This window comes from Bufo gargarizans, chromosome 11 (genome assembly GCF_014858855.1).
Source record: "Bufo gargarizans isolate SCDJY-AF-19 chromosome 11, ASM1485885v1, whole genome shotgun sequence".
NCBI classification, from domain to species: Eukaryota; Metazoa; Chordata; class Amphibia; order Anura; family Bufonidae; genus Bufo; species Bufo gargarizans.
Window position 1 is genome coordinate 998,988 of NC_058090.1, and position 26,532 is coordinate 1,025,519.

The 26,532-nt window shown below is 41.7% G+C and overlaps 2 protein-coding genes across 2 annotated transcripts in view; one reads left to right on the plus strand and one right to left on the minus strand.

The window, feature by feature from the left end:
* Positions 1–8,173, plus strand: part of LOC122921759 (cystine/glutamate transporter-like) — a 44,274-nt gene extending 36,101 nt beyond the window's left edge. Inside the window, exons 5-13 of the mRNA XM_044271984.1 lie at positions 1,081–1,180; positions 1,936–1,980; positions 2,063–2,186; positions 3,363–3,466; positions 4,991–5,087; positions 5,574–5,723; positions 5,806–5,983; positions 7,332–7,440; positions 7,886–8,173. Coding sequence (XP_044127919.1) covers positions 1,081–1,180; positions 1,936–1,980; positions 2,063–2,186; positions 3,363–3,466; positions 4,991–5,087; positions 5,574–5,723; positions 5,806–5,983; positions 7,332–7,396 — 863 coding nt within the window. The 3' untranslated portion in view covers positions 7,397–7,440; positions 7,886–8,173. The remainder of the gene's footprint in view (positions 1–1,080; positions 1,181–1,935; positions 1,981–2,062; positions 2,187–3,362; positions 3,467–4,990; positions 5,088–5,573; positions 5,724–5,805; positions 5,984–7,331; positions 7,441–7,885) is intronic.
* Positions 8,174–9,519: 1,346 nt separating this feature from the next.
* KDM7A (lysine demethylase 7A) overlaps positions 9,520–26,532 on the minus strand; it is a 79,164-nt gene continuing 62,151 nt past the window's right edge. The window contains exons 11-20 of the mRNA XM_044271983.1: positions 26,077–26,166; positions 22,509–22,715; positions 22,183–22,298; positions 19,607–19,767; positions 19,422–19,519; positions 15,512–15,648; positions 15,214–15,404; positions 14,345–14,427; positions 13,960–14,248; positions 9,520–13,480 (exon numbers count right to left, since the gene is read on the minus strand). Of these exons, the coding sequence (XP_044127918.1) occupies positions 13,386–13,480; positions 13,960–14,248; positions 14,345–14,427; positions 15,214–15,404; positions 15,512–15,648; positions 19,422–19,519; positions 19,607–19,767; positions 22,183–22,298; positions 22,509–22,715; positions 26,077–26,166 (1,467 nt within the window). The 3' untranslated portion in view covers positions 9,520–13,385. The remainder of the gene's footprint in view (positions 13,481–13,959; positions 14,249–14,344; positions 14,428–15,213; positions 15,405–15,511; positions 15,649–19,421; positions 19,520–19,606; positions 19,768–22,182; positions 22,299–22,508; positions 22,716–26,076; positions 26,167–26,532) is intronic.

A 26,532-nucleotide genomic window follows, 5' to 3' on the forward strand; every position in this document is an offset into this window, starting at 1 on the left:
GAGCATTAGGTACATTGTTTTTTCTTACAGTTGTTGTGCAGTACCTCAGACCTGGGAGTATCTGCAAATGTATATAGTTGTGTATTGTAATGTGATGTATTTTATTGTTTGGTCCATGCATTCCAGCAAGAGGAGGTCATGCTTGGCAGTGGTTGGCAGGAACAGGCCTAACCACCTTGTTCTTCCCCTCTTGGTAGGAGTGGGCGGGTCCTGCTTGCTGCCAGGAGGGGAAGTTCCTGTCTAGGTAGAGGGAGGAAGCACATGCCAGAGCTCCAAATCCTAGGAACCATATATTCTTCTGTGAGACCAACACTTGAGAGAGATCAGCAAATTCTGTTTCTACAAAGCATCAGAGAGACAAGCCAACGACAGCTTTAGGCCTCTTGCACACAAACTTTTTTATTTTTTCTGTTTACGTTCAGTTTTTGTCTTCCGTATACGGAACCATTCATTTCAATGGATCCGCAAAAAAAATAATGGTACTCCATATGCCTTCCGTTTCCGTATTACCGTTTTTCCATTCAGAGATAGAACATATCCTATTATTGTCCGCATAACAGACAAGGATAGTACTGTTCTACCAGGGGCCAGCTGTTCCGTTCCGCAAAAAGCGGAATGCACACGGACATCATCCATATTTTTTGCTGATCCGTTTTTTGCGGACTGCAAAATACTAAAAAAAGCCATACGGTCATGTGCAAGAGGCCTTATAGTAACTGCTGCAAGGTAAGGTACCAGCTGAATCTTACAGTGGACACCTGTAACCCCCAGTTGAGGTTGCACTTTGTATTTACTGCTGCTGGATGTACCACAAGCTATATTTGGCACTCAGTAAAAAGGAAACTGTTATACGTTCACTTCTAGCCTGATTCTCCCAAACTACATTTCCACTACACCGATCCCCAGCGAGCAGTGACTTGAGGGAGTACACCATCCCATCTGTGCCACTACCACTCCCATCCTCTGCACTGGCTCCTCTGGGGATTGCTGCAGTTTTGCTGAGGGAGGGGGTGCAGTTTTCTTGAATCTGCACCATGAAATATTTTCCTACATTTATGGAACCTTACGTTGCACTTTCAGGAAAGACAGAAAACTTTCAGAATGCATTTGATACAAGTTCATTGGCTCTGGACAAGATTCCACTCGCATTTTACTCGGGAATGTTTGCCTTTGGAGGCTGGTAAGTGCTTCAATACGGATACATTAGACATGAATTGAAGCCATGGGTTGCCATCTGGCTAGTGACTACGGGACTAGACAACACAAATTGTTGCATCTCAAATTTTCTCATAGAGTTATGGTGGGTTTACACTGCCTGATTGTTGGGCAGATCATCGGAAACCAATGTTAGTATGAATGCTCGTTCCTGATAATCTGCCCATGTAAAGGTTTCGCAAAATGCTCATTTATCGGGTGAATTCATCTTTCATTTGGACACCTCAATCATAATTTCTGTGCAGCAGATGGTGCTCTGTGAACAATGATCTGCTGCCTAGAAACAATGAATCTATACGAGGATGAGCGATAGCAGTAGTCATCTTTCATCTGCATAGAGTGGAGGCGATTGCTGCATGTAAATGCAGCTCTTACCTCCACTGACGAGCAGGCAATTATTGGGAAGGAATGCTTCATTTCTTCATTGGCTACTCATCAGCGTGTGTCAATGCTCCTTTAGCATGCTGCCATCTGTCTATGAGGTAGTATACTGATGATATACAAAATGTGCGGTAGCATGAAATGTATGATACAGTACTATTCTTTTCGGAATTGTAAGACCCTGTTCCGTATCCATATGTGCAGTATTTACACCATTTTATCACCCAGAAAAATGGTCAGTGCTGAACTCAAAGGGGTTTTACGGTTTGCATCAACATTCTTTAAAAGAACTAGTTATGAAGGTAGCTGTAATATCTTCTTTTATCAATTTATTTACAGGTTTTACATTACCTTTGTTACCGAAGAAATTATAAATCCGGAGAGGTAAGTCATTGGAAAAATAAAATAAAAAATCTTCTGATATTTAAAATATATTTTCATAATTTCTTTTGTTTTTTGTTACCAGAAACATCCCTATCACAGTGATTGTCTCACTTACCTTTGTTACAATCTGCTACCTTCTCACTAATGTCTCCTACTACACTGTCCTGACAACCAACGAAATTCTGACCTCGGAGGCTGTGGCCGTGGTGAGTAATGTCTGTCAATCATGGTTGTAGTACACAGTATACTGTATCTAGAACTGGCCATCTCCCATTTTAACATACATGTTCAGCTTGGTCATATATACATGCAAGAGAGTCTGTTACCAGCTCTTTCAGTTTTAAACTGTTCTTGGGGCCCTATAGGTCACATACACCCTATCCCAGATATGCCTTTGTGTGCTCTTCTTGTTCTTTATTGCCCCCAAAAAGATATTTATATTGATATGCAAATTAGCATACAGGAGTCCAAGGGGCAGTACCCATTGGCAATGGAGCCACTCCCTTTAGAATCAACTCGATGCCTCCCCTCTTTGCCTTCTTTCCACTTCCCTCCGCTCCCGAGATTCCAAAAGTTGGCTTGATGACGTTCTGAGTGGAGGGACATGGAGAGAAGGCAGAGAGGAGATTAGCTGGGCTCCATTGCTGAGTGATCGGTACTGCCCTTGGTGTCTTTTGTGCTAAGTTGTGCACTGATATAAGGATATTTTTTTGGGGGGTATAAAGATCGAGAAACACACACAGATATATCGGGGATATGGTGTATTTGACCTACAGGGCACCAGGAACAGTTTAAAATAAAAAGAGGTGGTGACAGACTCCCTTTAAAACTGATCAAAAGGACATCAGTGGCTCCCAGATACTTCTGTTCCTGCTTGTCTCTTGGAAAAAATCTGGCAAAAATGCATCCTCTTCACATGAGTAAAAGCCCTAAGGATTGGCAATGGATCTTGATAAAATTTATAGGATCAGCCAGATCAGGGGCAGACTGAGAACTTAAAGTGTCCCTGGAAAAAATACTAAAATTGGCCCAGTTTTGTATTTTGGTCCAAATTGATGGAAGGCAATAACATATTGTGGCACATTATACCACCCCAACAGAGCCAAATACCACAGACCATCACAAAATACTGCCAGCAGCACAAAATACCTCCCCAAAAACTTCCACTGGCCGCCCGTGAGGAAGGGTCAGGCGGCCCCCTCGGCATCGGCCAACCGGGAAATTTCCCTGTAAGGTCTATGGCCAATCTGCCCCAGAGCCAGATAAAATATAACATCTATGGCGAGCCTGTCCATCTAAATAAGTCCTACTTATGTGGACATCCTACCGAAATTATTATCCTCTGCCAGTGGTATTTATCTCTCACCTTTTTCTCTTGTAAGACCTTTGCTGACCAAACTCTGGAAAAAATCTCCCCTCTGATCTCCATACTGGTGGCTATGTCATGCTTTGGAGCCCTGAATGGTGGCATTTTTGCTTCCTCCAGGTATGTGAACTAGGGTCCATGGTCTTCATTTTGGGAATTTTACTTGGCGAGAATTGATTTTGGGCATTATAAGTAGATGTCAGTAGCTTTTTTTTTTTTCAGATGCGCTGCTGCACTTTTGCCGCTCTGTATGCTAATTAGTATCATTGGTACAAGGAGGAGGAGATGGCCGTGTTTCTCAAGGGGTGTCTCCATCTCCCTGAGTTTTTTTTTTCTCCCTGGCTGTGACCTTTTCACTGCAATTGGACAGCTCAGTCAGGGAGAATGTTGGCCAGGAATGCCAAAGTGGCAAGAGGGACATAGTCTTTGTTAATGCACATTGTGCCAAATTATCTACAGAATGCTATTGAGGGTCACAGATAGCCCCTTTACCAACTCACATACTGGGGCAATTTAGATACTGTAATCTTAAAGGGGTTGTACAAGAATGTTTTTTTTTTTTTTTTATAACCTTACTTACCAAGTTCCCTGCTCCTTCTCCTACTGGCCTGTAATGCTCTGCTGCGCTCCTTAAAAACAGCCTGTATGATGCCATCTGCATCAAATTACTGGCCGTGTGTGTGTGTAGGGGGGGGGGGGGTCCAAAATCCTCCTCATTGTTGCACAATCCCTTTAAAACTCCCCACACATAGTGTGTTGTGGCCAAATCCACCACCAGTTTAATGTGTATGGGGAGCTCCAGAGCCATGATGTTGGAGGTGATAAGGATCAGGCAAAGTGAACATTTTCATATGATCCTTTTGTTCTCCAGGGAGATAAGCTGCTGCCAGAAGTGTCTGACAGCAGCTCTCTCACTTCTTCCCATTAAATATACATACACTTACAGCCAAGCCAAACGTGCATGTATATGAGAGAGTAGTTGTGGAGGGTCGAGAGAGAACATGTTCAGCCGACAGCTATTGAATGTGTATGACCTGCTCTAGACTAAACATATAGATGCACCACATTTATCACAGTTGCTGATGCTGGATAATACATTTAGACTGTCTTGCTTAAGTTTATACCACCTGTACGGTGGCTTACTTTGTGCCAGAATTGTGCACCTACATTTTGGCTTCTCTTAAGCCACTACCCCTTTCCACCCCACTGTTGTCCAAACAGTCTGTGACTCCTAACAGGGTAGTCTAAGTGTTTAATACTGATGACTTATTCGCAGTAGCTGTCATCAGTAACTGATCGGTGGAGGTCTGACTCCTGGCATGATTCAAGAGAAAGGGGCTGAACTGCAATCCCAAGCACAGCCACTATCCAATAGACTGTGCCGTTCTTGGTAAGCAGCAATCGGCGGGGTTGCCAAGTGCTCAACCCCCTCCGATCAGATACTGATGACCTATCCTAAGGATAGGCCAAAAAAAAACTTTAGTAAATGTGAAGTGTGGCATGTGTGCTACAATTCTCATACATTTGCCGTGGCAATTGTACTCCATTGTCGTATCTTAAGCCATGCCCCCTTTTCAAGCAAGCTGCTATAAGTGTGTGACGCAAGGAATGTGTACCTTATGAAATATTGTTTCTCATAACCAGAATGCTGTTTGTGGCCTCCAGAGAAGGGCATTGGCCTAATTTGTTCTCAATGATCCACATCAGGAGGCACACACCCCTTCCAGCCCTGTTATTAATGGTATGATAATATATATTTTTTTATTATTATCAATTGTTCACTTTCCAATGCAATTCTAACCTGTGCACAGATAAAATGTCAATTACTCACATTTCTGGCTTGCAAATATGGTTGTCACTGTAACTGGTGCATAGCTGTAGGAGATGCAGAGGTAGCAGCTTGGTAGTTATGTACCATAGCTATAGAGCAGGGCTGGCCAACCTGCGGCTCTCCAGCTGTTGTAAAACTACAATTCCCACCATGCCTTGCTGTAAGCATATAGTTGTAGGCTGTCTGGGCATGCTGGGAGTTGTAGTTTTGCAACAGCTGGAGAGCCTCAGGTTGGCCAACCTTGCTATGGAGGGTACAGATGGCGTAAAAGGAACCTCTATCCCATATGACCTCAGTTCTATAAATATGTTGGGGGTCACAAAGTGGTAAATATCCTTTGCATTACTGCATACATTCATTAAACTATAAATTATTTTCCATGTATGTCATCTGCAGATGCCCCTGGTTTTTCTGATGATTAGTATTGGGGACCTTTATGGACTCTTGAACTTTTACAGCTTTTCCCGTTGGCTTTTTATGGGATTAGTCACTATTGGCCTAATTATTCATCGTCAAAAACATCCCGATCTACCTCGACCCTTTAAGGTTAGTTGCATTCTACCACTTTACTGCAGTGTTTCCCTCCTTTTAAGAACTAGGTTGTGGTTGACACATGTCCCTTTTTAAGGTTCCGCTCATCATACCCATTGTATTCAGCACTATGTGCCTCTTCATTGTGGGAATGTCGCTATACTCTGACCCAGTGAACACCGGCATCGGTTGCCTCATCACATTGAGTGGTTTGCCAGTTTATTACCTAACTATCCACAAACAGCAACAGCCCCAGCGCATGAGGGAAATCTCCAGTAAGTAGTATTTGCTTCTTCAACTTTCTTGTTTTTGTCTTATAAGCAACACTGGATCAAGATTTATGGTGGCCCCGTCACTCTTCTTGAGACTGAGTATTATGGTCCATGAAAGGCCCCTGGAAATAACATTCACTAGTGTTCTTATAACACCACTATAAAAAGTACAAAATAAGGAAATCGTAACTTACAAATAGCCGAGGTACATTGTGCCCAAATAGTACCAGTGCATACTGCCCAAGAACATTCTTACACTTCGGATTTGCATTATACATACGTATGATTTTTCTGTCACCCACAGGCTTCTATGTTTTAAAAAATATAATAATCAGGTTTATTTTTTACTGGCAGACTGCTATTTTATTAAAAGAAAAAAAAAAAAAAAAAGGTCCGATCGGCATGATGGAGGCCAGAACAACACTCTTTGGCCTCAGTCAGGAGAATGTGGGATCTATGGATACTTTTAATTACTGTGCCAGAAACTTAGAGGTTGGCCAATTTAGACTTAAATTTCAAAAAAAAAATGCCATGAACTGTCAAGGCAGCTTAGGGAGAGTACCAAGTAACGTATGTGTGGATTGAGCAAACATGATTGTTTTTCGACATTTTACAAATTTAAGATCAACTTGGCCAACCCCTTTAACCTGGTACATAACACAAGCAGGTGCTGCAAATGCAGGAACTCTAAGCATCAGAGTCTTGTGGTTGATGTGATGAGGCCCTAGAGCACCTGAAACATTATGCCCTCCCCCTAAAAATCCATTGAGAAAAGGCTTTTTGGGATGGGTATCGTATGTGGGACTCTCCCATTCCCATAAGCGAAGCTTAGCTAAACTGTTAGGCTACATGCACACGAATCTTGTTTGTTTCCGTGTCCATTACGTTTTTTTGTGTGGATAGGATGCGGACCCATTCATTTCAATGGGTTCGCAAAAAATTTGGACAGCACACCGTGTGCTGTCCGCATCAGTATGTCCGTTCTGTAGACCCGCCCAAAAAATAGAACATGTCCTATTCTTGTCCGTTTTAGGCATTGTTACAATGGATCCGCAAGAAAAAAAACTGATGTCCTCCGTTTTGACCGAAAAACACACTTCGCGTGCATGGGGCATGTCTGACAACAAATTTGTCAACATTTCCCATTACAGCAATATTGTGAATTCAGCTCGAGTATAACAGAGGCTGATCTGATTGTTCAAGCCTCTAACTTCTGAAATCCTAGTCTTAATTTAAAAAAATACCTATTATAATTTTTTTTTAAATTATAACATTAAAAGCCTGCCTCAGGATCTTATAATTTATATAGATTGGTGTGCTACTGGTAATCTTTTAATCTGAACCACTCCAGATTTCCTGACATTGAAGATGCAAGTATTGATGGAAGTTATCCCTCAAGAAATAAAGACCTACTAGATAAAAAGACCTGGTTGAAAGTGCTTCAAGGTTATGATATACAGGTTTGTTCTTAACATACAAGCTTGCACATAATAAAGAAAATGATGGCGTTTACACCAGCTTAATCTGTAAACCAGCTGCCAGGAGGAATTGGATTGGTGATGTCATCCTGTAGTTCACAGGAAGTCAGCCACAGTTCCTGTCTAGAGCAGGCTCTGGGCAGATAGTCAGACTTGAGGTCTCAAACAGGTTCCTATTACGTATAGGTTCAAAATACATAGACACAACTGAGGGAGACAAATTACACTGCTAGAATACTGGTGGTGAGTTGGATATATATATTTTACAAAAACAAACCTGGAGTGCTTATTTAAGCAAAAAAAGGATAGTTTTTCAGTCTACAGTATATTCTGCAGGAACCTGACACAAGCAGTCTTGTAGAAATCCTAGAGGAATACAGGGGGTTAATGGGCTTCTACCCGATATAAACTTCTCCCCTATCTCCAGGTGATCCGATTGGTGGGGGTCCAAGCACTGGGAGCCTGATCGATCACAAGACCGCGGTTTCCGAGTCCCCTGAATGGAGCAGTGTTTGAACAGGTGCAATGTTACTCCATTCATTCTCTACGGGACTACTGATCTTTGCTGCTGGCTAATGGCGGGAGCATGGCCTAGGAATTGGGGCATCGTTAAAGGGGTTGCGTCACAAAACATTTTTGAAACCAGCACCTGAAGAGTACTTTTGTAATTGCATGTAATAAATGTAATAAAAAATGTTGTATAGCCAGTGAGCTATTCAATAAAATCTATCTGTATAGCACCACCTGCTGTTTGTTATTTTCCTTGTTTTGTGTCCATCTCACTGAGCTGGTCAAACTTGCAGTTTAAATCTTCAATTGCCACCAGCCCTATAGTCTGTTAGGGCTGTTTCACACGAGCGAGTCCATTGCGGGAATCGCGCTCCGTGTGCGAGTGTGATCCTCCGCTCTGGACTTGCAGGAGCGCACGGCATTATCATGATGTATAATGCTATGTGTCTCTGCTTGACCTTATTTCTACAGAATCATACTAACAGCATTATGTCACTATGATTCTGTGGAAAATAGGCCAAGCAGAGGCACATAGCATTATACATCATGATAATGCCGTGCGCTCCTGCAAGTCCAGAGCGGAGCCGGAGGAGCACACTCACACACGGAGCGTCATTCCCGCAATGGACTCGCTGGTGTGAAACAGCCCTTAGAAGCTCTGGCAGTTCCAGGTAAAGAGCTGCAGTAGAAAGGACACACCCTCTGAGCTGCCCGACTGAAGATAATTTGGCAGAGCAACTGGAGCAGGAGTTCTCTAGATCCAACTGCAGTACAAGGGCAATTCTAGTTTTGTTATAAAGGCATTGTCATGTATTATATGATGTCCGATATATTTTTTTTTTTACACTAATCATGGTATAACCCCTTTAATATTCTTTTTGCACTAATAAATGCAGGGCCAGACCCATGACAGTGAGGAGGAAATGGCAAAACATGGAAATATTTAAGTATTTCTCATTTTTAATTGTAAATAGGAGCAACGGAAATGAGATTAAGGGTGGAAGGGCTTTTTCGTGTTTGCATTTTTTTGTATGCACAAAGGCATAAAGATAGTTGGTTTATGGGCAACTAGTCATGAGCGAAGCAAGCTTTGGATGTTACATCTGAAGTCGCTTCGGTCACAACTTCGGATTCATACTGTATAGAGATCAGTCTCCGTACAGTATTAAAATGTATGGGCTCTGATGAGCCGAAGTCAGTTATTCGCCAAGTCAGGCGAGACATCGTTGAATAACTTTGGTAATTGATTTTTCAAATGGAAAACCACTTTAAAACTTGAAACTGAACTCTGCTTTTAAAAGTGGTTTTCTACTTTAAAAATCAATTGCCGAAGTTATCCAACAAAGTCACTTTGCAGAGCCCCCATACATTAGAATACTGTACAGAGACGGATCTCCGTACAGTATTAATCAGAGTTTATGAAAGAAGCGACTTTGGATGCAATAGCCAAAGCTCTCTTTGCTCATCTCTAAAAGCAACCTATAGCAGGAATCAGACTATCTGAATATCTAAGGCGAGCTTTATATATAGGAAATAACGACACACAGCGGAGATCATTCGGAATTTTTTTTTTTTTCCTCAAACAATCCCTTATTTACAAATCTGATATTTACACATTCAAAGATAAAAGAGCACACAAATCTGGTGAAAGGAGGGAAAAGAACACATTAGCTACATATAAATAAAAGAAATACAGTAATTCATAGAATACAGAGAATGCATACATGGATATAACGTGAGGAAAACATTGTGTATATGTATGTGTGTATATATATATATATATATATATATACATACACATACATACACACATGATTTTGTGTGCTTCTTGAGCCACTGTATTAAAAAAAAAAAAAAAAAAAAACATACAAAAGGAGATCTCTATAAATGCTATATTATATACACTAATTCCTGCCTGCAGGTGAACAGGATAGGTATAAAACACACAACTTTAAATATTTATCTTTAAAGCTAGATTCATAAAGACCCTTCTCTATGTCTACAGCACAAAGATCATAGGTTAAACATATACTGTGGTGGAATACTGTGGTGTGTTCCAAAGGGGGGTGGGGGGGACAAAAATATATTACATTAATAACATGTTTTTTTCGTTATTAACAGTGGTTCATTTTTACTTAATGCTGAAACTTGGATTTTTGTGCCATGCTCTTTGAAGAACACTAATAAAATGAATAAAAAAAATGCACCAAATTTAATTTACAGATAGATGCATATTCTTTTACAGACAATTTAAAAATTAAGGGAGACACTGATATGAAATTTTATAAAATGAAAGAAAAAGGTTGTGGGACTGCGGTGAGATTTTTTGTATATCCTGTTCACCTACAATTCACAAAGCATTGTAAATAACAAAACACAGTCAGCTGGTCATGAAATTCACCCCATCGACTTATCAAAGGGGGACAGATGTAAATTTCATGGTTAATGGTTAGCGAGTCCCTTTATTCTTAACATTTTAAATTTTCACAATATAAAAAAAAAAAAATATCCTCTCCTGTGTACAAGTACAGAAAGTCAGGACACAGAATGCCGATTTGTGGCTCATAAATAGCAATGTATACGTAGGCATTTGTAGACACTTTGAAGCTGCATAGGTAAGTAACTGAGGTGCTTTGTCGTAGCCTTGAAGCTCAATAGAAAGTCATATGAAGGGCAAAGGAGAGATTCTAGAGTATAAATCACGTTCTCAGATAAAAATGTTCATCTCGGTCACCGCTATAAACATTTGTAGGCAGAATCACATTTGGTATATTCTGTATAAAATTCAGAATCCCATCATCATAAAAAAACAAAGTTCTGTAACGTCCTCCATTCTTATTTACTGTATGATCAGATGCATTCAGTGCAAATAACTCCTGCAAACAAGAGCACGAGTAAAATCTTGGCGGTTCAGCAGTTTTCCACCTTCCAAATACTTAAAAAAAATAATAATTAAAAATATATATAAAAAAAAAAGAAAAAGGAAAACTAAAAGGCCAGTGAACTCATCTAAGAATATTTTTTTCTTAAAATAGCTGCACAAGAAAAAAAAATTATAATTTTTTTATACTTTTTTTTAGTGGCTTTGAATAACACTGAAAATATTCTACCTGCAGTAATTTTTAGGTTATTAAAAAAATTTACATGGAGGAAATAAAATAGGACACATATCATGGATTTATGTGCAGAAAATTGTGTAAAGCAAGCCAGTCTTGTTTGCCCACAGCCTCTGACACAATGGCATTTCTTGGAGAATAGATTTCTTTGGTGTTTGGCTTTTTCTTCCCCCAAGAAAGCTCACACAAATAAAAATGTTCACATAAAGAGAAGAAATTGCCAATTACATAAAAAGTGTAGGGTAATAAAATTTTGTTTTTTTTTTCTAGCAAGTTTGAGAGGAAGATTAAATTTTGGGATGGTTCACCTTGTGATATGGAGAATGTCCATATTTGACATGGCCTTTCTGACCACGTTTTTATCTTAAATGAAGCAAAAATAAATAAATAATAAAATTAAAAATTTAATCAATATCTATGTTGGGGGGAATAGGTAAAAATGCCTGAATTGCGGCTTCAGTGAGAAAACCGTAAACTTGAGCCATGAAAGCTCTCAATGGCTTTTTAACTTGCTGGTATCATTAATGAAGTGAATGGTGGCATTGATTTTATTTTTTTTCCCTGGAATCACTGAATTACTATCCATTGTCAAGACACAGTGAAAAGAATACATAATACAGACATAAAATAAAAATAAAAAAGAGGAAAATGTTAAATATTTAATTTTATATTACAAGAAATACAAAATCTAGAATCGGCTTTATATACAAGTGAATCAAAACCGGCATTTGTTTTCAATTGCGGAGACTGGCACAGAAAAAGGTACGAAGTTGATGCATACATATACAGAAACAAAAAAATAAAAAACAAAAAAAAATAAAAAACACAGAAAAATGTAACCTATACAACAAATGAAATAGGCTCAATGTAATAAAGTTCTTTTTCCCCATGAGCCAATGGTGGAACATTTAATGCCAAGGAGGGGTGGGGTATGGAAGATAAGTGATGGGCCTGATATAACCTGACAACAGGTACCTGCCACCTTTCTGCCATCTTCCAAATTCATTTACCCTGAGATCCATGTAGTTTTATTGAAAGGCTGCGTGTTTGATGCAATGTCTAGATCAATAAAGCTTTTATATAAAAAAAAAAAAAAAATAAAATTAAAATTATAATCCGGAAACCCCAAACGCAAGACTCCAAATAAAGCAGATTGACTTTACCAGTTAGCTCAATGCATTTCCTTACAGTAAGACTGCAATATTAAGGAGAGTATTTGCAAGAGTACACCGAAAAATAAATAAAAAGTATAAAGCCCACAAATGAATTAAAGATAACATTCTATAACAGAAACCAACTCTTTCTAGCATAAAACTGTACACCCTATGAATACAAAGAAAATGTAGGACAAAATATGCTAAAAAGGACTTGTAAAAAAAGAATACAAACAAAAAAATCAAAAATAAAAAGAGCAAAATTAGCTTAGCCCTTGTATCTCCCAGGAAGATCATAGCGTAATCTCCAGAAAAAGATCATCTCCCACCTATTAATAAAATACAGTGTTGACTTTTTGCTTGGCCATGACACTGCCAATAGCTTACAAGATTACAAACAATTGAAAAAAATAATGAACAGCAAAAAAAAAATAAAAAAAATATTAAAATGCTTAAAAACAGCAAATAAAATAGCATTTGATGTTATTTACAAAGAATAAAAAATGCATCAAATCCCTGTTTAAGACTACATCCTGAATATCAAGTAAAAGAAAACAAATCTCCTCAAATTTGCTGCCCTCCCATTCATTACATGGAAATAAAAAATATATATATTAGACATAAAAAAAATTACAGACAGAAAAAAAATTCACATTATTTAAAATCTAAAAAAATTATTACGACCCTCAGAAATTCTCTGAAATAAATAATTAAAAATGAGAAAAAAAGATTTTCTGGAAGCAAAAAAAAAATAATCTTAAAAAAAAAAAAAATTCTGTTTCAATAAATTATTGAAGAACACAAAGCACCTTGCGTGCCCTCCGCTGCCATCCATCCCCAGCTGCACAAAGTAAAAATTCAGAGAACAATTAGAAGAGAAAACAAAATTTGATTCCAATTCCAAAAGGTAGAAAGGTCCAACTACCACACAAGAATCCTGGATCTCCTCCGGTTATTGCTGAGTGGGTGTGGCACAGTTAAAGCAAAATACATGAAAATTAAAATAAAAACCAACATAAACTATCTTTGTTCATCAGGCAGTGTATGGTGTGATACTTCTACCCTTGGTAGAAGAAAGGCAAAAGGCTCCAGGCCTCTGCTCTCCTCAATACTGTTGTATGAATGAAAACCAGCAAGAACATGAGCATCAAACAAAGAAGCGTGTGTGACCATGTCGATTGAGCTTCAGTATTTTACCCAGGCGTTGCTTGGCAGTTGCCATGCCCTTCTTTGGCCTTTTACCTAAAATAAAAAAATATATAGAAATGTTAGTAAGAACTACACAACTCATTTCATCATCCAGAAACCATTTATCTAGCATTGGGGTAGAAATATGTGGGACCATCATAACAATCAGTATTAGATAGTATTAAATTGGTATTAGATATAATATGTATTATATAATTAGAAAAGATAATTAAAAAGTCTGACATCAAGGACTTCTATAGGGTGCAAGAATGCTACCCATCGTGGTGGTGAGGCTGGTACAGACTTTAAACCTCTCACAGAGGAGACATTTCTACAGTTGTATCCAGCCTACACAATCCTCCCAGTGCAGGTAAAATATATTAGTCTGGAGTCCAGACTATTGTGGTGAACCTTTAGGTGTGAAGCGTATAAATTGTCTTGGAGCTGCACTGTAAAACTGGGCTGCCAGTTAGGACAAGCTCTGGAGACCAATAGCGTGACTACTTTTAAGGACACCTGTGAGATCTTTGTACCTTTAGTTGCCTGGTTACTAATAGGGGGTGGGTTTGAGGCAGGTCTCTTTGTTGGGTGCAGGGGCACAGTTGGTGAAGTGTCTCCATATATCCTATCTGGACTCAAGCTTCCTTCGCTAAAGTCACAGCCCCCAGGACTTAGGCTGCCCTCCTGGTCAGATTTATCATCGTGGTGGTATCTTGGAGAGTCCCAGCCTTTACTTTCTGAATAGTGTTTTATCTTGAGAGTGTGTCTGCTGGAATCTGAAGAATGTTCATGCCTCTGAGATTTTGCAGCTTTGCAGAAGTCCTGTGGTAAGACAATGAACAGCCTTAAAAGTTGCTGCAAAACAGTAACTTTGTAAATAAGTAGAAACTTGCGCCTCCGGATCTTCTTGTTGCTTACCTGAGGATCCAACCCGCAAGACGAATTCATCTGACTAATCCAATCTGAAGTGGTCAGCCCTGTGTCCTCACTGCCATGGTGACCTGAAAAAAATAGAATAAATTACATGTACAACCTTGACTGAAGAGCAACAGAGAAATACATGGAGTACATACATGAAGTAGGGGACAGGTAGAAAAGAGTATGACTCCAGGACCAGACTACACAGTGTTTGTGCATAGACTTGTTACTACTGAGACACATAAATCTGCAAAGGGGCTCTATACATAAAATGGTTTATGTTCAAGACTATTTGTTGAGGATTTTAGGTGCTTTGGAGCCCTATACCCCAAGCTGTGTTCACATTATGTGGGGACGCCATATCCTTATAACCCTGATGACTAGATATACATAGGGATGAATCTCTAAGGAAAGGGAAATATCCAGACCCTTCTTAATATGAAACCCAGTGGTGTGTATCATAGAAACAGGGCACACAACTGGTATGAGGCTGTGCTTGCCATAACCCTTCCACTAAGGAGAGCTCACTGCATACAGGTTTATGGAGCTGCCATTGAGTTCCACACAAGCTGTATACATTCATATGCATTTTACTCCCCCTTGTGGTGGCTTTATGCAGACAGATTTAGATAATTTATCCAGTCTGAGAAACAAACATGCCAACTACAGATATATTATAAAGGCCCAGTATATTTGGTGACGGTGGGGGGGGGGGGTTTGTAACAATCCTGATCTTTGCTATTTCTGTGGATGTCCAGAATAAAAGCCTATTAATATTACTATTTCGCGTAGACCATGAATTCCATTAGCCATGAGGATCACATGATTTGGTTACATAGATGATAAAACGTGCACACAACATTTCTTACCATTGTTCACCAATTTTGGCTCTTGAGAGTCCTTCTGAGAGAATTTGATGTGCAACTGAGGATAAACAAGACCCATTTTGCAGCCTGGGCTTCTTGCTTCTGCTGGGGTCTGAGAGGGGTAGTGCAAAGATGCCATTGTAAGCATGCCCTCAACTGCATCCTCCACCATGCTGGTTGACCTAGGAAACTCACTGTAAGAAATGAAAAACATAACCTTGATTTCAATGCAACGTTTTGAGCAGGGAGAAAGATCACAATACAGAAGTGCCCCCTTAAGATGATGAGTGTTGATTCTTACCTTTTTTGTGGAGTTTCACCAGGAGACCAGCAGTGATCATCATAACAGGTTGCCTCCGTGTCCTCTTCCTTGAGATCAGGTGTCTCTTCCCGCAGCTGCTCATCACCTGAGCTGTCCGAATCCTCTGAGGCGCTTTTCTGCAGAAATATTGAGACCATGCAGAACATGAAATACCAAAGAACCCACTTCAGATGAAAGCAACAATATGAGCCACTAGATGGCACTGTGAGAACCACAGAAATAACTCTAAGTACATTACACTTCTGGAGCCTAGGTATTCCCAGAACAGCCAAGAACATTTCCGATAATGGCATTAACATGGGACACTGGCAGAGAATGGAAACTGAGATCATGAAACCTAATGACCTTTAGTTATTTGAAAAAACACATTGATCGGCTGAGGATTTTTTTTTTTTGCTTCATGTAAGCCAATAGTGAAAGCACACATGGCACTGAATTATGCATCACCCTTGCAATTCACAGTAGTGGTTTTTCCTATTCCCATTATAACATATCTACGTGTAAGTGAAGAGGTTATGTACCCAGAATTCCTTCTAAAATTGCTAAATAGGCAAATTTTCTCTGCAGGAATTCAAGACGGCAGACAGAAACTAAGATATAAATTATAGAACAGACGGAGCCCAATGTCTCCGCAGCCTTTTTCTGTCCAAATTTTCATATCACATACCCCCTTCTATAAGAGGTAACCTATAATGTTCTCACATTATACAGTGCCATCCACAGTACCTCCCTCACTATACAGTGCCATCCACAGTACCTCCCTCACTATACCGTGCCATCCACAGTACCTCCCTCACTATAACGTGCCATCCACAGTACCTCCCTCACTATAACGTGCCATCCACAGTACCTCCCTCACTATAACGTGCCATCCACAGTACCTCCCTCACTATAACGTGCCATCCACAGTACCTCCCTCACTATACAGTGCCATCCACAGTACTTCCCTCACTATACAGTGCCATCCACAGTACCTCCCTCACTATACAGTGCCATCCACAGTACCTCCCTCACTATACAGTGCCATCCACAATACCTCCCTCACTATACAGTGCCATCCACAATACCTCCCTCACTATACAGTGCCATCCACAATACCTCCCTCACTATACAGTGCCATCCACAATACCTCCCTCACTATACAGTGCCATCCACAATACCTCCCTCACTATACCGTGCCATCCACAGTACCTCCCTCACTATAACGTGCCATCCACAGTACCTCCCTCACTATAACGTGCCATCCACAGTACCTCCCTCACTATAACGTGCCATCCACAGTACCTCCCTCACTATACAGTGCCATCCACAGTACCTCCCTCACTATACAGTGCCATCCACAGTACCTCCCTCACTATACAGTGCCATCCACAATACCTCCCTCACTATACAGTGCCATCCACAATACCTCCCTCACTATACCGCACCATCCACAGTACCTCCCTCCCTATAACGTGCCATCCACAGTACCTCCCTCACCATAACGTGCCATCCACAGTACCTCCCTCACTATAATGTGCCATCCACAGTACCTCCCTCACCATAACGTGCCATCCACAGTACCTCCCTCACTATAACGTGCCATCCACAGTACCTCCCTCACTATACAGTGCCATCCACAATACCTCCCTCACTATACAGTGCCATCCACAATACCTCCCTCACTATACCGTGCCATCCACAATACCTCCCTCACTATACCGTGCCATCCACAATACCTCCCTCACTATAACGTGCCATCCACAGTACCTCCCTCACCATAACGTGCCATCCACAGTACCTCCCTCACTATAACGTGCCATCCACAGTACCACTATACAGTGCCATCCACAATACCTCCCTCACTATACAGTGCCATCCACAATACCTCCCTCACTATACCGTGCCATCCACAATACCTCCCTCACTATACAGTGCCATCCACAATACCTCCCTCACTATACCGTGCCATCCACAGTACCTCCCTCACTATAACGTGCCATCCACAGTACCTCCCTCACTATAACGTGCCATCCACAGTACCTCCCTCACTATAACGTGCCATCCACAGTACCTCCCTCACTATAACGTGCCATCCACAGTACCTCCCTCACTATAACGTGCCATCCACAGTACCTCCCTCACTATAACGTGCCATCCACAGTACCTCCCTCACTATAACGTGCCATCCACAGTACCTCCCTCACTATAACGTGCCATCCACAGTACCTCCCTCACTATAACGTGCCATCCACAGTACCTCCCTCACTATAACGTGTCATCCACAGTACCTCCCTCACTATAACGTGCCATCCACAGTACCTCCCTCACTATAACGTGCCATCCACAGTACCTCCCTCACTATAACGTGCCATCCACAGTACCTCCCTCACAATAACGTGCCATCCACAGTACCTCCCTCACTATAACGTGCCATCCACAGTACCTTCCTCACTATAACGTGCCATCCACAGTACCTTCCTCACTATAACGTGCCATCCACAGTACCTCCCTCACTATAACGTGCCATCCACAGTACCTCCCTCACTATAACGTGCCATCCACAGTACCTTCCTCACTATAACGTGCCATCCACAGTACCTTCCTCACTATAACGTGCCATCCACAGTACCTTCCTCACTATACAGTGCCATCCACAGTACCTCCCTCACTATAACGTGCCATCCACAGTACCTCCCTCACTATAACGTGCCATCCACAGTACCTTCCTCGCTATAACGTGCCATCCACAGTACCTTCCTCACTATACAGTGCCATCCACAGTACCTCCCTCATTATACAGTGCCATACACAATACCTCTCTCACTATACAGTGCTGTCCACAGTACCTTCTGCATTATATATAGCCATGCACAGTACATGTCATTATACAGTGCAATCTACAGTATCTCCCTCATTACATACTGCACATGCACAGTACATCTATCGTCATACAGTGTCATCCATGGTACATTCCTCATTATATATTTCCACCCACAATCTCCCTCATTGTAGTGTAGGGCTGAAACTATTTTTTGCAAATTTTTGCATCGAGGATTAGTTTGTGTCATGTGACCACGGAGCGTAAGTGAAGCACTTGCTATTACTCACCGCTCTGTGGTCAACCAATGGCCGGCACCGCGCTGCACTGGATTCTGACACATTGTCAGGACATAGTGCACATAAGCGCTCACTATAACCCGACGCCGTGTGACGTCAGGTCCCAGTGCAGCGTGTAAAGATCTCTGAAGTGCCAGCAGCTCCCCTAAAGGAAAGATAAGTATTTTATTTCACTGGCGCCTGCCGATGGGGCGGGAAAGGGGGCCAAAGCGCGCCTGCCGATGGGGCGGGAAAGGGGGCCAAAGCGCGCCTGCCGATGGAGTAGAAGAGGGAGCCTGAGGAGCTTTTATAAAAGAAAACGTTCTTTTAATTAGTTTTTTCTTATTAGAGTACTCGATTAATTGTTGGATTAATCAAATACTTGATTACTAAAATAATCTATAGCTGCAGCTTTTTTATAGTGCCATGCATGTTACCTCTCTCGTTATACAGTGTCATTATATAGCGCAATCCACAGTACCTCCCTCATTATATACTGTATTTCACTGTACCTCACTAATTATATTGCCATCCACAGAACTCACCTCATTAAAGTGCCATGCATAGTACCTCTCTCATTATACAATGCCATTCACAGTACCTCTGTTCTTATATAATGCCATCCAAAGTACCATCCTGATTACAGTGCCCTACACACATTCCCCTTGTATCACAAATAACTACCTCTCTATTACTTTTATCAGTAAAGGATATAGATTATCATCATTGGCAGAGAACACTATGGCAGATATCGATAGCACTGCGTAGAGAAACATGTAGAGTAAGCGTGAGCAGCTCTGATCCTGCGTACCTGGTTAGTGCAATTGGCTTCGGATCCTTCAGAATCGGAGATATCGGAATATTCTGTGGGTCTGTACCTGAGCTCTGACTTGACACTTTCAAAAAACACTGAGGGAAAATAAATATATATATATTTAGCACTTTATAGAAATAAGGCAGAGTCTGTAGGGGTAATAAGAGCAGATGTGCACATACTATTTAGTGGTTTCTGATTTTCAGCTTTATCATCTGCCTCCGAACTGGAGCATGGCTTCTCCAATTTGATGTCCTCTGTCTTTTTCAATCTAGCCCGATCATCTTCATCCTCGCTATCCGCAGTGTAAAGACTCCGGTCAGTGAACGTTTGTCTCTCATCTCTGTGTAGATGAAAACACATGAAATTATCATATTTAAATTCGTATGTTGGATAAAATACCCCCTGAATATAATTCAGAAAACTATTTTACTAGGGAAAAATCCCAGGAGAACTGTTATTAAAGGGGTTGTCCAGGTTCAGAGCTGAACCTGGACAGCCCTCCATTTTCACCCCGGCAGCCCCCCTGACATGAGCATCGGAGCAGTTCATGCTCCGATGCTCTCCTTTGCCCTGCGCTAAATCGCGCAGGGCAAAGGCATTTTTCAGAGTTCCGGTGACGTACCGGGGCTCTCAATGGGGCTGACAGGAACCAGAGCTAAAGCCTGCCCCTCAGAGCCGGTGACGGCAGTGTGTTATTGAAAACAAAAGAGCCCGTGCCCTGCGCGATCTAGCGCAGGGCACTGGAGCGCATCGGAGCATGAGATGCTCCGATGCTAGGCTCAGGGGGGCTGCCTGGGTGAAAATAAGGGTATGTCCGGGTTCAGCTCTGAACCCGGACAACCCCTTTAACATGGTGACCCTTGACTACACAATGCAATTTATATAAAACAGCAAAATAGCATTGCTATTAGCGCCAACAGAATAGTGAGTGCTGCTCTGGAGTATAATCCAGGATGTAACTCGGGATCAGTACAAGATAAGGCCTCATGCACACAACCGTTCTGTTTTTTGCGGTCCGCAAAACACGGAAGCCGCCCGTGTGCCTTCCGCAATTTGCGGAACGGAACATGCGGCCCATTGTAGAAATGCCTATTCTTGTCCGCAAAACGGACAAGAAAAGGAAATGTTATATGTTATATACGTAACGGAGCAACGGATGCGGACAGCACACGGAGTGCTGTCCGCATGTTTTGTGGCCCCATTGAAGTGAATGGGTCCGCACCCGAGCCGCAAAAAAAACTGCTGCTCGGATGCGGACCACAACAACTGTTGTGTGCATGAGGCCAATGTAATGTATGAACACAGTGACTGCACCAGCAGAATAGTGAGTACAGCTCTGGAGTATAATACAGGATGTAACTCAGGATCAGTACAGGATAAGTAATGTATGTACACATTGACTCCATCAGCAGAATAGTGAGTGCAGCTCTGGTGTATAATACAGGATGTAACTCAGGATCAGTACCGGATAAGTAATGTATGTACACAGTGACTGCACCAGCAGAATAGTGAGTGCAGCTCTGGTGTATAATACAGGATGTAACTCAGGATCAGTACCGGATAAGTAATGTATGTACACAGTGACCACCAGCAGAATAGTGAGTACAGCTCTGGAGTATAGTATAATTATAGGGAGTCACTCAGGATCAGTACAGGATAAGTAATGTGTGTATACAGTGACTACTGTAAGCAATACATTAGTATTTTATGGTGTGCTAAATACTAACCAAATGTACACGGTACTGTAATTAAAAAGATACACTGCTGTAATCAACTGTAATCTAGCATCTGATAATCCAGAAAGTTTTATAATCTAGCACTTTTTAATTCATGAAGAACAGAAATTAAAATATAATGTTGAATTTCACAAGAACATGAGCAGGGGGCGGGGCAGCGTGGAGGTCACTGCTAAGGGGGCGGGGCAGCGTGGAGGTCACTGCTAAAGGGGCGGGGCAGCGTGGAGGTCACTGCTAAAGGGGCGGGGCAGCGTGGAGGTCACTGCTAAAGGGGCGGGGCAGCGTGGAGGTCACTGCTAAGGGGGCGGGGCAGCGTGGAGGTCACTGCTAAGGGGCGGGGCAGCGTGGAGGTCACTGCTAAGGGGGCGGGGCAGCGTGGAGGTCACTGCTAAGGGGGCGGGGCAGCGTGGAGGTCACTGCTAAGGGGGCGGGGCAGCGTGGAGGTCACTGCTAAGGGGGCGGGGCAGCGTGGAGGTCACTGCTAAGGGGGCGGGGCAGCGTGGAGGTCACTGCTAAGGGGGCGGGGCAGCGTGGAGGTCACTGCTAAGGGGGCGGGGCAGCGTGGAGGTCACTGCTAAGGGGGCGGGGCAGCATGGAGGTCACTGCTAAGGGGGCGGGGTGCTGTATTGGTCACTGTTAAGGGGACATGTCCCTGAGAAGGTCAAAGTCAAGGGAGTAAGGTGCTGTGAAACTCACTGTTAAAGGGGTGGGCTGCTGTGAAGCTCAAAGTTAAGGGGAGGGGCTGCTGTAGACGTCCCATTGTAAGGTGGCGGAGCACTGTGGGGGGGGGGGGGGTTAGTGTTAAGGGGTGAGGGGCAGTGGAGTTCACTGTTAAGGGTGCATGGTGCTGTAGAGGTCACTGTAGGGGGATACAGTCGATACCTTAACGACACACAAACATTAAAAGAAATAGATGAAATATACCCCATATATATATATAATTTTGTTTAGAAACAATGAGCTGTATGCCACATCTAAATTAGCTTTGATACTTCAGAGAAGCAGGTCCTTCCACATACCCTACTATTCTTCCACTGGAAAGTAGCAGATGGAAGTCATTGTCTTTCATCTTTTTGTCCAGCATCATGGATGATGGCTGTAGCGATTTCATATTCAATTTATAAGTTCCCATATCCTAAAAAAAAAAAAAAAAAAAAAAAAGACAAATGAAAGGAGTTGTCCAGGGTTAAAAAATTCTGGCTTCTTAACCCCCTTCCCCCCCAAAACACAGCGCCACACTTGTCCACAGGTTATGTGCGGTATTACAGCTCAGCCCCATTCACTCTAATGGAGCATAGATGCAGTACCAGATACCACCTATGGCCCATAAACAATGGATTCTTACCTCCTGCCAGGGAGACATCTCCAACCTTTTCAACACCTCCCGAGTATGATGCTCCAGGATATCAAGATTTGAGGGGGCTTTGTTCGTATGGTCCCGCAGCCGCCTTGCTTTCCGCTTGGAATGATGAGATGACTTATCGTGTGGGGATCGGGAGAGTGGACACAGCCCATGAATTACCTGAGATTTGACTGGCTTGCTCCCCTCCTCCTGCAAACAAACACATTTATTTATTTTTTTACAGCCTTTATACTTCATTTTATCTAAAGACAATGACTTGTGATCTCCTTCATTACATACTGCATACGGTAATTCTTTGGCAGATGTCAAAGCTGGAATCTCCCAGCATTCTCTGCTTATTTAGGGCCCCCTGTGATTTGTATTCTATAAAGTGCTGTCCCTGCATTCTAGGAGCTCAACTTAAATTGTTAAGGGCGTATCTGACAACAAAGTGTGCGACGTTGGACATACTATTATAAGGGGTTCTCTGGGAATTAAGAGTTGTCCCATTAAAAATATTCTACAGCTTCCAAACCAGCACCTGGATCTGAATACTTTTGTAATTAAAAATGTATTATAGCTACTGAGTTATTCAATGAAATCTGTCTGTATAGCGCCACCTGCTGCTTGCTCTTTTTCTAATATCTCTGTCCGGCTCACTGAGATGGAAGCACATGCTCATTTCCATCCTTCAACTGCCACCAGCTAGAGCAGAAAGGACACACCCCTGAGAAAAACCACACTCCCTAAACTGACAGCTTGAAATAAGTCTAGAAGATTGGAGCAATGTATGAGGAGATCTCTGGATCCATGTGAGGTACGGGCTAGTTCTAGCTGTGCTAGAAAGAGGTTGTCATGTACTAGATTATGTATGATTTAAATTTTTTACATGAATAAAATTACTGAAAATAACAATATAACTTTATTATAAAAACTTTTCCAAATAATAAAAGCTACTTATAGTTGCTCTATTTCTCAAGGGGCAAGCGTCAAAGTTAAATAAAATGGCCACTGCCCTATTAGCAAAGACAAAACCAGTCTTAATAGTTCTAATAACACGGATGGACGGGTTACTTCAAAGCAGTAAGCTAAATAGCCGTCTCGGCTCTCCTCACCACTCCTGCTGCCATTTAAGATCTCAGTTATCATCTCTGTGTAGTAACACAGCAAAGTGCAGAGAGGACAGACCCCAGCTGTGGTAAAACTACAACTCCCAGCATGCTCCATTCATTTCTACGGAGTTCTGAGAACAGCCAAGCAAGTGTGCATCTTGGGAGTTGTAGTTTCATCACAGCTTGAGAGGTTAGCCATCACAGACGTAGACTGTTGCGTGGATGCGGTAATGTAGCAGAGTGCATAGAGCGCTGCCGTTCATTAGCCACATCCCCCCACCCGTCCTCCTCCCTGTACTTTCACTGTTGTGTTACTACTAGAGATGAGCGAATTTAATATTTTGAAATTCGTTCACGCTTCTGTTTGGTGGTAAAAGCAGAATTGCGTTATGAATTCCATTACCACAGACCTTAACGCAATTTTATGAAGGAATGCATAACTGAATGCCTTTAGAGGCATTCCGTTATTCATTCCGTCATCATAGAAGTCTATGGGCTGCAAAACGTATCCGTCTGGTTTCCGTTAAGCAGGGGAGTCCTCTCCTGCATAACGGAAATGGGACGGATCCGTTATGCAGGCCATAGACTTCTATGATGACGGAATGAACGGAATGCCTCTAAAGGCATTTCGTCATAGAATTGCTTTATGGTCCGTGGTAACGGAATTCATAACGCAATTCTGCTTTTACCAGCAAAAGAAGCGTGAACGAACTTCATAACATGAAATTCGCTCATCTCTAGTTACTACACAAGGCTGATTCATTACCTGTATGTAAGATCGCTATTCGTGACAGCAAGAGCGGTGAGAAGAGCCGAGACAGCTCTCTGGCTAACTGTTTTGCAGTAACCAATTCAGCCGTGTAATTAGGACAGGTTGTGTGTGTGCTAATAGGGAAGCAGTCATTTTATTTCCCTTAATGCTTGCCTCAGACAAATCGAGCCATTATAAATAATAAAACGCCATTTTAGAATGTGCTTATAATAGAGTAATGCAGTGTTTGACTCCAAAAAATATTCAAGCATTAAAGTAACTGTATTGCACAAGACCTCTGAGGCTGAAGACTGGGGTCAGATGTGAACCTCTAGCATGACAAGCTGTTCCCAAACCATATTTCCCAATAAAAAAATAAAACGTCGGTCAAGCACAACAATGGACACTGTGCTCCATAAAGTGGCTTGCATAATGAGAGATTTCACAATATGAACTCTGCAGGGAGATCACGGTCCCTGCGTGCTCTGTGGTAGGCAATACAATGTAATTCTGCAAGGAAGGAGAATGGCTCTAATTTCTAGTCAAGTATCAATGATGTTAAATTCCTATTTTTTTTATTTCCCATTCTTTAACAAAGGGTTGTAGGATCTAAGGTCTTCTAGAAAATTTACATTAAAACATAAAAAGTACTGTTTACAATGTATGGTCTCTTTTTTCCTAAGTACACAACTTTTTATATCTGTCTATAGTTAGCCTTGGAATGGAATTATATTATAAAATAAATATATATGTTACAGTATAACTGCTGTTAGAGGTAGGTTTTTAGAATAAGCTGTGAGTGGCCATTACTATGACTTGTATCTGGCAGTGATTTAGCAGCTTCCCCCTCTGCCATCTGCCTGTATTTCTATATTTTTCTCTGCTAGTGGGAGGAGAGTAGCTGGTTTCATGTCTACCCATAGACTACAAATGGAGAAAAAGGGGATCCTGCTCTTGTAACTCTCTGTACCACACTCTCCAGAATAAATAATAACTGAAGATGTTATACAGCAGTACTGAATTAAGACTAAATCAGAAGCAGTCAGTTTCTCTGCCTGTCTGTTAAAACCGTCTCTCCTTTCTCCTCCTCCCTCCTATAGACTTTTATATAATCTAACCTGTCAGTGAATAGGCAACTATGAAGATGGGTTTGAGCAGTGACTTGAGAGATAGCGATGGGGAGAGCAGGAGAGGAGTATGGTAAGATGAGAAGGAAACATCTTTCTCTGATAAGATATATTACAAAGATTCTTATATTCTCTTGTACTGTTCAGAAACAGTTACTCTTACTATTACAACTCGCAATACCCTGGTATCAATTGTGCCAACTTCTTATCGAATGCCCTTTTTGAGAATGTTTACCTTTTAGATAAGCGCAGAACGCTCCGAGGCTAGATAAACATAAATCCACCGATGCGGCCTTATTCACACATTAGTGATTGTTATACAAACCCAGGAGTGGATCTTACACCAAAATAAGGTATAATGGAAATATTTGCAGTTTCTGTGTTTTGATAACGCTCCTGGATAATAGTGATGTTTGATAAGGCTTAAGTCCACAATCTAGAAGAGAGTTTTATCCAGGGACACAATGCCCTTTTATCTGCGCATGGAAAATATAGCGCGCAGGAGTCCAGATCAGCTCATATAGGAAGCTTCATCAAGTCTATCAGCATCAGTTACAATAAACCTAGTATACGGTTCTTACCTCAACAGTGCGAATTATTTTAGAAAGCTCTTTAACAAGATTCCCGGGTCTGATGTTTTCTGGGATTTCAAAAGCATGTTCTGCTACAGACTGGAAAGAGAGAAAAGTGTCAGGAGAGGGTCATATTAAAGTGAATGTGCACCACAGCAAACTTTACTGTATACAGCTTATACACTGAACCGAATAATAAAACCCCATACAGTAAGCTCTAGAGCTCCCTCAAGTGGAGACTGCTTGAGGGTTACCTTTCAACTCTATGAGGCCGAATCCTCACAGGTTTTACACTACTTTTAAAGGGGGTTGTCCAGTTTCCGGACAACACTGAACCACCACCGGTATCTGCCTAAACTATAAAAAAAAACAAAAAAACAAAACAAACAAAAAACTGGTAAGTACTTATCTCACAGATCCCACATCACCTCCTTGCCGAGCTCCATTTACCTGGCTGCAGCAGTG